The 14275-nt window shown below is 32.5% G+C and overlaps 1 protein-coding gene across 12 annotated transcripts in view; it reads right to left on the bottom strand.

The window, feature by feature from the left end:
• LOC145241637 (titin-like) overlaps window positions 1-14275 on the bottom strand; it is a 698616-nt gene that overhangs the window by 112918 nt on the left and 571423 nt on the right. For all 12 annotated transcript variants that reach the window (XM_080104717.1, XM_080104725.1, XM_080104729.1 and 9 more), the window contains 8 exons: window positions 12830-13135; window positions 11230-11532; window positions 8131-8436; window positions 5294-5596; window positions 3372-3674; window positions 2948-3253; window positions 2515-2820; window positions 719-1021 (listed from right to left, as the gene is read on the bottom strand). In XM_080104717.1, coding sequence (XP_079960843.1) covers window positions 719-1021; window positions 2515-2820; window positions 2948-3253; window positions 3372-3674; window positions 5294-5596; window positions 8131-8436; window positions 11230-11532; window positions 12830-13135 — 2436 coding nt within the window. The remainder of the gene's footprint in view (window positions 1-718; window positions 1022-2514; window positions 2821-2947; window positions 3254-3371; window positions 3675-5293; window positions 5597-8130; window positions 8437-11229; window positions 11533-12829; window positions 13136-14275) is intronic.

Raw genomic sequence — 14275 nt, 5'->3', positions numbered from 1 at the left:
GAAAAACAAAGTTTGTGAGATCAGAGAAAACTTTACGAAGATCATATATCTTTCTATATATAAAGTTAGGTACGATCATATGTTTATATATTTCTATCTATAGGATTCACTACTAAACTATTTGACCAATCATTATGAATTTTAGAACGCAGCTAGGCATAATGTAGGTTATGTTTAGTTTCATTTAGTTTTATGCAATGGGGAAAAGAGGAGGCGAAACCTATTCATGAAAATTCAAACATCTCTAATTTTTGTGAAATTTTACCAATAACTTTAAGACTTTAATTAATAACTATTTTTCAAATTTTAGTTTCAATGGAGTATTTTAAACGGTTTTTATGGGGTATAATATGAACACAACACCCTACTTGAAAATTCAAATATTTCAGATTTGGATTGAATTTTATCCATAGTCATTAGATAGCAATTAAGCAATATCCCTCGAATTTTAATTTTGCCTTAAGACACTTAAATTTAAGCTTTCAATTTCAGGCATTTTCTAGCATGAAAATGATGTATTGAATTTTAATCAAAAGTTCTACAGTTATTCTAGACATAAGGTTTAGTAGCATTATATCTTTTTTTTTTCAATATCCGTAAGGGAGCCATAAAATTGGTGCAAATCTGTTCTTTTCAGGGAATTAGTTATACCTGTCTAATCTTGGAAAAGAGAACGATAAAATTATCAAATAATAGCTTTAAATAAAATGTTACTTACTTGCTTCTCGTTCTGGAACGATAGCTTCTGGGATCTCAGCATCTTTGCTAGTACCAGCTTTATTTTCGGCACACACGGCCAAATAACAAGCAACGTTTTCTTGCAGGTCAGTTACCCTGTAAGTAGTGGTCTGGCCATCAATCGACATGATTCGTTGCCAGTCACTCTTCTTGTCTTTTCTTTTCTTAATGGTATATTTAAGAATTTTAGACCCTCCATCATCTTTAGGATGTCTCCATTCCAAAGTAACAAAGTCCTTACCAAGTTTTGTAGCCATCAAATTGGAAGGTGGTCCTGGTGGCACTACAAGAATTAAAAAAAAGAAATGTCACATGAGTAAATAATATATTTTAATAATAATAATAATAATAATAATAATAATAATAATAATAATAGACACTGAAAACAGTTGAAATCTTGAGGAAAACGCCCGAATGTGGAAACTAACACACATGAGCTACAAACGCTAACCGGCCATATAGAAAACTGCAACAGAAGTAAAACAAAAGATGGAATGAAGAAAAGTGAAACCATAAAACTGTAAGTGAACTACCCCCCCCACACACACATGCACAAAAAATTGCAATGTTAATTTGCACCACACCAAATAGTCGAGAAGGGTCAAGAAGAATGGAAAGAATGAGGAGAGAATACATTAACCAGACCTCCACTAGATGGGTGCGATAAGTCAGGGACATTTTGCCACCCAAATTCCAGTAAAAATCGAGCGCCATCACAAGTGAGAAGTCAATGGTAAGTGGCTGTTGCAATAATACACATTTATTTGCAAAGGTTATTGAAAGAGATGGACAGCACTGGAAATCTGAGACTTGTTATCATCCAGACTCAGCTTGAATGTCTAAAGTCAAAGGAATTGATTTGATGTTCAAGAATAAATTATCCGAAAGTTGAGATGACTATGAAATAATAATAATAATAATAATAATAATAATAATAATAATAATAATCTTGTCTTGATCAATCCATCAATTAATGATGAAATATTTAGAAATTTGTGTGCAATGATATTCGCTCACACACTGCAGCCAGTAGCTCCAATCTTGAAAAAATCAGTGTTTCCCAGAAGAGTCTTTCAGCCCATCACTCGACCTGTGGGGGTCACACAAGCACTTTTTCAGCAGGTTCATCATATCTAGATACATGTCCAGCAAGTACCAAAAGCAAGCATTAAACAACTGCATGCATGGAACGCAACCATCCAGCATTCTGTTCGTCACATGGTCTCACCACACTATGTTACAGATGACACATAGCATTTTTGTGTGTGATCCATTAAGTTTCTTAGATTGAGCAACATTTAGTGTTCCAAGAGTTGGATATATAAAGTAAGATGAACTTGACCGATGTCCTGAAAAACTTTAAGTTCCATCAAATTCTTGATAGTAGCATGAATCATTGTTCACAGTGCTCAACTACACTATAGCTCATCAACAGTACATGTGTAGTAATAAGATAATGTACAATTGTGAGGAAAATTAACGGTGTGAGTCCTAATATTCATGTATACGTGTTTATAGAGAAAAGCATAAGGTGTAGTTTAGGCAAATTTCGGGAAACTTGTGAGGATTAAAGGAAAAAATGTCTCACCAGCCAACAACTAATGTAGGGAGTTTATTCCATACGTGTATAATTCTCAGCATATTAGAACTGATTTTAAAAGTCGGTATCTCATTTAAGATAATGATTACCAAAACATTATTAAACGAAGAGACTGGTTACAGAAATTAATTCATCATAGAAATACAAACCATTTAATAAAAAATAAGTAAACTTACATATTTCTCTTGTTGGTATTGTTGCTTCAGTCGTTTCCAAAGGTGGACTTTCTCCTTCTTCATTGACAGCAATGACACGGAAAAAGTATTCTGTTCCTTCTACCAAACCAAGAATTCGAGTAACAAAAGTATTTGGTGCAACTTCCATTCCCTTGATCCAAGTGAGACGAGAAGCAGATCTGTATTCAACGATGTATTTAATGATTGGAGTTCCTCCATCACTTTCTGGTGCTTTCCATTCTAGATCAACATAGTCATAAGAGACTTTGACAACTTCCAAAGGTCCTTTAGGACGAGATGGTACACCTGAAAGTACAAGAAGATATTTTAATGGTTGACTCTTTAAAAAATTTGAAAATGAAAAGAAAAAAGATTCCAAAATATTTGGTAATATTTTAACAATAATTTTGTACATTTAATAACGGTTACTTACTGAACGAACTCTTAGCCATGGTTGGTACATCTGATACCAAAGGATCACTGTGACCAATTTTGTTGACAGCAGTGATTCTAAAATCATATTCAGTATTCTGTCTCAAGTCTTGAAGTGGGTAACTAGTAATGGAAGCAGCCACTTTATTCGCTACATTCCAGTATTGTCTGTTAGATTCTTTCATTTCAACAATGTAACTAGTCAGAGGACTTCCGCCATCATCTGTTGGTGGTTTCCAAGATATTTTCATGGATGTTTTCTGAATATCAGTAGCCTTAATAGGTCCAACAGGTTTGGATGGGCGTTCTGTAATTAGCAAAAGGATTATAATTATTAAATGCTCGTACAATGTTTTATAAATAAAATTTAATTTCACACTAAAACTGTTGTTAACAACAAAAAAAAAATCGATGGAAAAACTTACGCAGAGCTCTCATTGGAGTAACAGCATATTCTGCATCACAGAAATCACTCAATCCAACTTTGTTTTCAGCTTGGATGCTGAAATAATAATCCAGGTTTTGTTTCAGATTCTTCAGTGTGCAACTATGTTCATAGCTTGAAACAGTCATGATATTTTTCCTTTCTTCTGATGTAACACCAATCTGGGAAATGATGTACTTCAAGATCTTTGAACCACCATCAGACAAAGGTGATTTCCATTCCATCACTGCAAAGTCGGGTCCGACTTGGGTGGCTCTGAAGTAGATTGGTGGACCAGGTGGAGCTGGAAAGAAAAATGTAATTCATGTCAAGTCAAATATGAAAACTATTCAGAATTTATATAGTATCAAAAGATTATTTTTAATAGATTTTAAACAGAATTGTTCAATATGATATCTATTTTATAGAAATATCAGACGACTAGTAGAATGCAAGGATAGAAATATACAAGTGTTTAGAAGGAAAACAAACATGATTTTTTAGGACTTCTTATTGATTTATTCTCAACTTATACAATCTAATGTGTGTAATCGTGTTTCACAATATATTTCAAGGTAAGACCCCTTTATCAAATTGTGTTTTAAATCTCCTAAAACTTGCATGACTTTTAAGTACTGGTGACATCGCTTTCTTTTGTCTTTCTGCAATTAGTGGCACAGATACTCCCCAGTTATTCTTGTATTTATATATTTATATTATGTAATTTGGTGTGTGTTAGATTAATTTTAATTTAATTAGTGATTATATTAATTTATTTCAATTTTTAACTTAAATTTTTTTTCCAATAACTATTTTTTTTTTAATTTAATATTTGAATTCGTATGCAGAATAATGGGAGGTAACACAGAAATTTTATAATAGTTTAATGCTTCAAACAAACCACTTTAGTATATTATATACCGTTTTATTTTAGTTTTCATTGAGCTATTTAGATTCTCTCATCATTTTAATATTATTGCCTATTTGGTTAAAAGAGGGAAAAATGGGAAGACGTTTTAAGCCAAATTTGACTAAACTTGCTTGAACACAAGTACCTTTACTCTAATTGTGTCGGAAACGAACACATCTCAAATTAAAACATTAAGTAGATTAATAATATCATTAATTATTAATATCATAGAGAACTAATATTCTATAGTGATAAGTCCTGATACTACCACCCAAATGAATAGATAGTACATTTGTAAGAGAGAAATATCTATATTTCACTTTCTTTCTCGTTTTCGTTCTCGTTCTCTTTCCTTTCCTTCGGAGTGTTTGGATGATAGAGGGAAATAAAAGACAAAGAATCGTTTTCTTTCTTGAGGGTGGGGCGAACGTTTTAAGCAAGATTTGATTATGATCTCACTTGCGAAAGGTTAGAAGTCAATTTCTAAAAGCTGACCAATACATACTAGCATATAAAATGGACATTAATCGAATATATTAATGATCAGGATGATGATTAATCATAAATAGAGGGAGTCCGAGAACGTTTCACTTTCACATCAAGAAATACTCCTACTATCATCTATGATACCAGGAACAAATTTAATAACCGACAATTTTTTGAGATTCATTGATTGATACATATTTGACTGTAAGCAGAGGCAGACAGAGAGGGGGGGATAAAAAAGAAAGGAAAGTAAAAATGAATTCTAACCCAAACAACAACAATCACCTATTTTGATTAATGTAATTAATAATTTTGCCATTTTTTAATTGTCCTGATGGGTCAATCGGTTAGTGCACCATACTAACTGATAGTGGTTGTGAGTTTCGAACCTCACAAGGAGCACGCATATTTATACTCATATTTTGCACGCATCTCAGATTATAATATTAAGTAGATGGTTTACAGAAATTAGGGCACAGGGTGACGTCAGATTGCCCTGTTTGTTATAAAAAAAAGTGACAACTTACCGATTCGTCTCATAGGTTTTGTAACATCAGTTGATTCAAGAGCTTTGCTGTAGCCTTCAGCATTAATGGCAAAAATGCGGAAATAATATTCGGCTTCCTCATTCAATTTAGGTACTGTGTGAGTCAAGGTATTTGCATTTACAGTTGCTGATTTGGTCCAGAATGTTCTTGGTGCTAATCTATATTCAATAGCATAGCCTGTTAGTGGAGTACCGCCATTATTGACAGGAGGTTTCCATGCTAAGTCGGCTGAGTTGTTGGTAACGTTGCTTATTTCCAAACCAGTAGGTGCAGAAGGAACATCTGTGAAAGAAAGATTCAGTGTTTTTAAGTTATTTATCAATTAAAATTCGACTATGTTTAGAATTTTTTCTGTTATTTATCAATTAAACATTCAATTACTGTTAGAATAATTCAGTTGTTTATCAATAAAAATTCAATTACCTTTATTATTTTTCAGTTATTTAAAAAAAATTCAGTTATTAATCAGTAAAAATTCAATTATCTTTAGAATTGATTAGTTATTTATTAATAAAAATTCAATTACTTTTAGAATTTTCAGTTCTTTATGAATTACCACATTAAATGTGTAAATGATTAAATAGAATGAAAAAGTAAAAGTAAAAATCAAATAATCAATCATTTAATTTGAACTCTTTTTAATTTTGTTGAAACAACCTTTTAGTCCACAAAATATTTTTTTAAATTTAATTAGTTATTCAAATTTAAGTTAAATTTTGAATTTAATTATTTATATTTTATTAATGTTTATCCTCTGATGAAAAGATTCTATCTTTGAAAATCAATGGATTAAGGATTTTTCCTTATCATAATTACTTATTTTCGATTGTAATGTATTCAATTTATAATTTTATCATTAATTTTTCTTGTTTAGAGTAGAACCCCGGGATATGGCATTAATCTATTCCGGGTTTGGGAGCGTAATGTGAAATCGCCATATAGTGGGGCCTAAGCAAAATTTTATGCAGTCCTATTAAAAATCAGTAACAAAATACAGTACAGTATATAATACACATGTATACAATCAAATAACATTGTAATAAACACTGTAAGATAAGATAAATACCGTAACCAGGAGCCGGAAACACATTGTATTCCACATTGTAACCTGAAAAACCGTATTCCGGAATTCTGCTCTGTGTGTGTGTGTGTGTGTGTGTGTGTGTGTGTGTGTGTATATATATATATATATATATATATATATATATATATATATATATTGTGTTATAGAAGATCAGATCAAATCAACATGATACCATTGTTTTCGTGACATTGCGGTCTCAAAAGACAAAACATAATGTGGTATAGACAAATCTTCAAATATATATTTTTTAGTTTGGTGCAAAAATAATGTCGTTTTTGACGTTCAACTTCAAAAGATCATAACTCCTTTCATAATAAACTTTATTAATCGAAATAAGAACCATTAGAATCGACACATTTTTGCAATGAGAAACAAGTTTATTTATTCCATTAGCATAGAAATCCGGAGTTCTGGAAGCAATGAAGTCATTGAAGGTCGATTCGGCATCATCTCGGCTTTTGATGCATTTTTTATACAGGAAGTTGTTGAGATGCCTGAAAAAGTGATAATCGGTAGGTGAGAGATCCGGTTAATATGATGAGGCAGAGTCTAGTAGCCCAATTCGTTCAGCTTTTGCAGGGTCAGTTGAGCAACATGCGGGCGAGCATTGTCATGGAGGAGAATTGGTCCCTTCATATTGACCAATCTCGGGCACATATATTGGAGCTTCTGGTGCATTTCGTCAATTTGTCAGCAGTACTTTTCTGCTGTAATTGTTTTGCCCAGATTCTAGAAGCCGCAGACCACCAAACAGTTACTGTAACCTTTTTTGGGTGCAATTTCGGCTTTGGGAAGTGTTGTGAACTTCTCCGGCATCCAAATACTGTGCTGAACATCACCGGTTGTCATAGAGGATCCACTTCTCATTACACGTCACAATCCGCTCGAGAAATGGGTCGTTTTTGTTGCACAGAAGGAGCGTAGAAGATACCTCAAAATGACGATTTCTTTGATTATCGTTCACTTCATGTGGCACCCATTTATCCAACTTTTTTGACTTCCCTATTAGCTTTAAATGGTGAACGACTATTGAATGGTCGACCTCGAGTTCAACAGCAACTTCTCGTATGGTTTTGCGAGGATCGGCTTCAATTAAGGCTTTCAAACATTTGTTATCAACCACAGTTGGCCGGCCTTGACCATCTTCATCTTCAAGGCTCTTGTCACCATTGCAAAATTTATGAACCACCGTTGTGCCACACGTTCGTTAGTGGTTCCTGGGCCAAATGCATCATGGATATCACAAACTATCTCGGCAGCTTTTCAGCCTAGCTGGAACTGGAACAAGAAAATCTTGCAGATTTGAATTTTGTCCATACTGTCAAAAAGCCTGCAAAAATGAATGAAGAGATTGAGAATGGTGACGAATAACACGATTCGATAGAGCGAAACCCCCGCTTGAAAATGATATATAACATGGCTATATATTTCAATGAATTAATTCAGAAATCATATTTAAAAGTAACATATGTGAGAAAACGATATTGTTTTTGCACCAACCTAATATATATATGAAGATATACATACGTACAGATATATATACATAAATCCAGAAATACAGATATATATGTACATGAATACCCATACACATATACATATATACATGCATACATATGCATAAATATATATATACATACATATATATATGCGTGTGTGTGTGTGTGTAGTCGTGTGCTTGTATGTGTATGTAAATAATTAAAACAAGTATTGAATAAACATAAAATCTCCTTACTGAAAGGACTCTTAGCCATAGTAGCATCTTTCGTTTCCAGAGGTTCACTTTCTCCAATTTTGTTTTCAGCAATAACTCGGAAATAGTACATGGAATTCTCTTGAAGTTCCGGTACACGGCATTCAGTTGTATCGGCACTGACTTTGGCAGCCTTAGACCAGTATTTTCCAGATTCATGGCGTTTCTCAACAATAATTGATGTAATCGGAGATCCACCATCGTCGGACGGTAGTTTCCATTTAAGACTGATAGAGTTACGCTGGACTTCTGTCACAGTTAATGGACCAGTTGGTCGAGAAGGAGGAACTGCAAAGAAATAATATACAATTTAATACTATTTAAGATTTTTCACCAAAATTTTGGGATTGAATTAAATTAATGCTAAATACTAAGGAAAATATAAATATAACACAAATATCGATGATTTAGGGAAGAATACGTTTCTTTTATTGTTTCATTAATCAATGTAAAATTAATGTATATTTGTTTGTTTGAAAATTATATATATATATATATATATATATATATATATATATATATATATATATATATATATATATAAATGGACTATGCTATTGGCCAGCATTTGGTTGACAACCCGTGCTGTGCCGATAGATATAAAATAGATTGGTTCGAGGTGCTACATAGAGCGGACTCCAAAAACCATTTAAAGATTTTGGAGGCCGTCTCTATCGCGGTGCGTCAACCTTCTTTGTGCCGGCAAAAAGAAACATCAAACGCATTGTTTCTCTTTGGGGGACTTTGAATTTTTTCTCCCGCTTTTTTTTTTTTTTTTTTCTTCTCCCTCGTTGTGCCAATATTTTTAATCGTTTTTAAACGTAAATAAATTTAATTAATGTCCCCGCACGTTTGGCACATTTAATAAGTTCCTCAATAGAACTCTTTATTTTCGTTACAATAATATTTAGATTGCTATCGATTTACTCCTGACGAGATGATAGCCGAAAGAGCTCTCGAGAAACTTCCGCCTAGTACTTTATTTAAAACTATATACAAATTCTGTACCTCTAAACATTTATATATATATATATATATATATATATATATATAATTTTCAGACAAACGTTGACATATACACTTGTGCCCGATATTATTCATACCCCCCTTGAAAATTGAGTTTATTAGGTGTAACTTTTGTAAGAATTTATTGTTTACGTCCATATTGATACATATTCTTAATAAACCTCTTCTGATCATTTTCGTCATTTTAAAATCTCAGGATACTTGTAATAAAAGAAATATACAGCTATTTATAAAATCTGCAATGTTCAAAAATAATCATACCCCCTTATTTTTTCAGTATTAATCGAGTTTCTGACTGTTTGTTTTCTGTTTGATTCTTATTTTGAATTCTTTTATACAACCTTTGATTAATTTCATTTCGTTTTTTGCATTTTTCAGAAATTAAAATGATATCAACTGAAAACCAATAAAAGAATAAAAATTATTAGAATGGGGAAGAAAAAAGAGCTTAGTAATGATCTTAGGACTAAAATTGTGAATTCACATAAGGATGGTTTAGGTTACAAGTCAATTTCCAAGAAATTTGAGGCCCCTACAGCAACAGTACAGAGCATCATCAAAAAATTCCAGAGCCACCACACAACAAACAACTTGATTGGTAGAGGAAGGAAAAGGAAACTGTCTGATAGAGCCACCAGGAATATTGTAAGAAGTGTTAATGCAAATCCAACCACCACTAATAAGGACATTTTAGAAAATCTGGAGTCTTCTGGCATAAAAATATCAAGGCAAACATTGCAAAGGACTCTGCATGAAAATGGTCTGAAAGGAAGAAGACAAAGAAGGACTCCATTGCACACCGGAAAACACCTTGCAGCACGTCTAAAGTTTGCTAGGACCCATGTGAATTCTCCAGAGTCCGTTTTCTCAAGTATTTTGTGGACTGACGAAACAAAAATTGAATTGTTTGGCCATATGGATGCTTCTTACGTTTGAAGGAAGAAAGGAGAAGCTTACAACCCAAAGAACACCATACCCACGGTGAAACATGGTGGTGGTAGCCTAATGTTTTGGGGCTCCTTTTCGGCTAGTGGTCCAGGTAGTTTGGTCAAGATAGATGGAACCATGAAGAAGGAGCAATATTTGGAGATACTCCAGAAAAACATTAGACAGGATGAGGAGAAGCTCCATTTAGGACCAAACTGGGTCCTTCAACAGGATAATAATCCAAAACATACTGCCAAAATAGTCAAGAAATGGTTTGAGGATAATCAAATTAATGTTTTGGAATGGCCTAGCCAGAGTCCCGACCTAAACCCTATCGAAAACCTCTGGCACATATTGAAAACTGAGGTTAAAAAGCGGAAACCTAGAAATTTGAGGGATTTGGAGAACTACTGCATTGAAGAATGGTCAAAAATCAGTGTTGATGCTTGTAAAAACCTTGTTGATAAATATCCCACACGGTTACAGGCAGTTATTAAGAATAAAGGGCATGCTATTGACTATTAGTAAGAGAGGTATGAATAATTTTGAACTCGTGCCATTATTGTTTTTCTTTGTATAATGTTTCAAACTTGCATAATTTATTTATTTGTTGAGTTTAAATTAAATGCTTATGCTTGATTTATTGTTTGAAATCCCTTTAATATTGTCTACCTTCTGGTTTGAGCAATATTCTTATAGAAATCTCAAAGATCCGAGGGGTATGAATAATATCGGGCACAAGTGTATGCCTTACTTTTACATTGATGATTGCTTCTTTCTGTATTAGAATCTATCCGTGTAACATTTATTGTGGGCAAGTTTTTTGACCTTAAGGTAGTATTTATATTTATCTTTAGTTCTGTACATCAAGTGCTTCATGTCTTGCTTCATGTTTGGAACGATTTTCATAAAATAAAAATACTTTCATTGAATTAACATTCATTAGAAACACTAATAACTTTATTTTGTTCTAGAAAGAGCAGTGTGTGTGTGTGTGTGTGTGTGTGTGTGTGTGTGTGTGTGTGTGTGTGTGTGTGTGTGTGTGTGTGTGGACTAGATATAAGTACACCTACATAAAAACATGCCTGGAAAAAGTTGAAAAGAATTATAAGATCCACTTTTACTTACGTAATCCCCTCTTGGTGAGGACGGCCCTGGCAGTTTCACATGTTTTGCTTTTTCCAATTTTGTTTTCAGCACAAACCGAGAAGAAATATTCCATATTTTCATCGAGATTGGTGACTTTACAGAAAGTATCAAGAGCTGGAACTGAGCATAATTTACTCCAACTGTCTGGTCGGAATGGAGAGATCTGCAAATGATATTTAGTGAGCGGTGTGCCGCCATTGTATTTCGGCGATTCCCATTCCAACTCAACAAAGTTTTCACCGATTCTTGTTGCTCTCAGATTTTGAGGTGGATCCGGCACAACTGGGGAAAAAAAAGATGAAAATTCATTGATTGAAAATTTAACTCAAACGAAACTGTGTTTATGTGGGAAATGTATGGAGCACTATTTTAGGAGTAATTGTTGGGCTGAATAAAATATAAAAATTAATGAAAGCAACAAAAAATATATAATGTATAAAAGGAATAAAATAAATTATTTGAAAACTTCATTTAATCGAATAAAAGAATAATGGCACCAAGAATGTTCTTAATAGAAATTTACTAAATATTTATAGAGAAAATATTTTTTTAGAATCAGTGTAATGTTTGTTATATAAGCGAACTTCCTTGTATTTCCTTAGACTCTGTTATTGGACAGAAGTTGCTTAGAAATCCATGTTGTGTGAAAAACTATAAAATAGAGCGTTTTGAGGTCTTGCTTAGGGTGGAATCTAAAAACCATTTATCACCATTCATAAACTCTGCTGACAGAAGAAATTCATCATGTAATATATATATATATATATATATATATATATATATATATATATATATATATATATAAAAATGAAAGTGTCTGTGTATCTGTGTGTGTACATTTCACTGCACAATAACTCTGTCAACATACATCTCCAAATACCCGGGCAACGCCGGGAACCCATGCTAGTATATATATAAAAGTGAATGTGTCTGTGTATCTGTGTGTATATATATATATATATATATATATATATATATATATATATATACAGGGTACTGAGATTTGGGAAAATGGATGTGATCCGTTTTCGGCCAGAAATTTGGCGATTAAGGGGGTCAAAGTTCAACGATTTAACCTTTGAGAACTCTACCAAACTCCTCCGACAATTTTTGGTCTAAACACTTAAAATTTTAGATATAGGTTCCTTGGACATGGATCTAACTTAATAACTTGATTTGAGCCCAGAACAATAAATTTTAAGAGATCATAATAGGGGTAAAAAAATTTACCGCTTTTTTTTCTTTTTTTTTTCTCAACATACACCTCCAAATACCCGGACAACGCCGGGAACTCATGCTAGTATATATATATATATATATATATATATATATATATATATATATATATATATATATATATATATGCATACTCAGTATCAATACAAACACATGATAGCAGACAAAAAAGTGTTTTACACATATCTCATGTTTAATTTTTTAACTTTCAGCTTTTTTTTTCACAACTTATAATCTTATATTTATTTCTCATAATTAAAGCTTTTTATATTTTCCCGTGCAACGACAGCACATGGGCCCTGAGAGTAAAAGATAAAGAATAATATAATAATAAAGAACTTACCCAATTCTCTCATTGGTCTAGTTACATCACTTGATTCCAATGGCCGGCTGTGTCCTTCAGCATTTACAGCAATGATACGGAAGTAATACTCAGTTCCTTCCATCAAGTTGCCAACAGTATATGTCGTTTGTTTAGCATCAACTGTTGCTGCCTTTGACCATGTCGTCCTTGTGGCTGTTCTATATTCAACTAAGTAACCAGTGATAGGTGTGCCACCATCATTTTCAGATGGTTTCCATTCCAGGTCAGCTGAGTTGTGAGTGACATTGGTGATATTCAAAGGACCAATAGGTGGAGATGGCACATCTGAAAGAGAAAAACATTTTTTAAAAATGTCAACAAACATTTTTATACAAAGGCAAACACTAACTTAAATATAATGACATAATACTAAATAAAGAAAAAATGTTTAATTGATTCTTACATTCCTTTCTCTACAGTGTTTATCAATTTAACTATGCATATATTTATATACACATATATACACATACATATACACATATACATATGCATATTTATATAAATAAAAGTCTGTCTTTTGTAGAAATTAATATAGTAACAGATGATTAAGATTAAATTTTAAAAGAAAAACCAATTAAATATAAATAATGATTTTAATATTTAATTTTGAAAAAGAAAATTATTTTACTTTTTTATTACTTAAAAAAAGGAATATTAATTGTTTTTTCATTTCAACGTTTTTTTTTTTTATTTTTCATTTCTAAGCTCTCAACATTTTCTTCTGGCCCAAAAAACCAACAATCTGAGCCATTCTTGAAATGGCGTTTTTCTTGCCACTACCAACTTATCTTAAACTATATCGGTAAGCAAAGCAATGAGCTCCTATTTTTTATTCGATGCTCGTTCTGCAAACTCACTCCTAAAATATTTTCCCCACTTTATGTCTTATTTGTTTGGAGATAATTAAATTAATTCTTAGTTGAGAAGTATTTAAAATAATTTTGTAGTGTAAATAAAACTTTGCATTTGTTAAATTAAATAAATACTTTACTTAGATTTTATGGATTTTAATCAGATATAAAATTGATTTTAAGAACAAATTCGATATACACGGTCTTCAAAAAGTCATGATCTATTTTAAAATTTTAATAAAAGGCAGCTTGGGTAAGATTTTGTGTGTTGTTGCCTCTGATAAAATCACTTGCTGTCCCTCTTTACATCTGGAGTAAGTTGTATAGCAGCTGTGTTAGGAGCATCATAATATACTGCAGTGAATGCTGGGTCTTCACACAACTCTCTCATGCCATACTGCAGCATAATGATAGATTCATGATCAAATAAATCTGCAATGCTAAATCTGACCAAGCCCAATAAATCAGATTAAATAATTTTCTGAAAGCTCTACATTTGCCCATCATGGAGGTTATCGTAAGGATGAAACGATTATGCCGGTATGGTCATGTGAAAAGTTCATCCTCTTTGATA

Source organism: Euprymna scolopes, chromosome 20 (assembly GCF_053919585.1).
Source record: "Euprymna scolopes isolate OS-2025 chromosome 20, ASM5391958v1, whole genome shotgun sequence".
In the NCBI taxonomy this organism is placed as follows: Eukaryota; Metazoa; Mollusca; class Cephalopoda; order Sepiida; family Sepiolidae; genus Euprymna; species Euprymna scolopes.
This window is presented reverse-complemented; position numbering and strand designations above follow the sequence as displayed.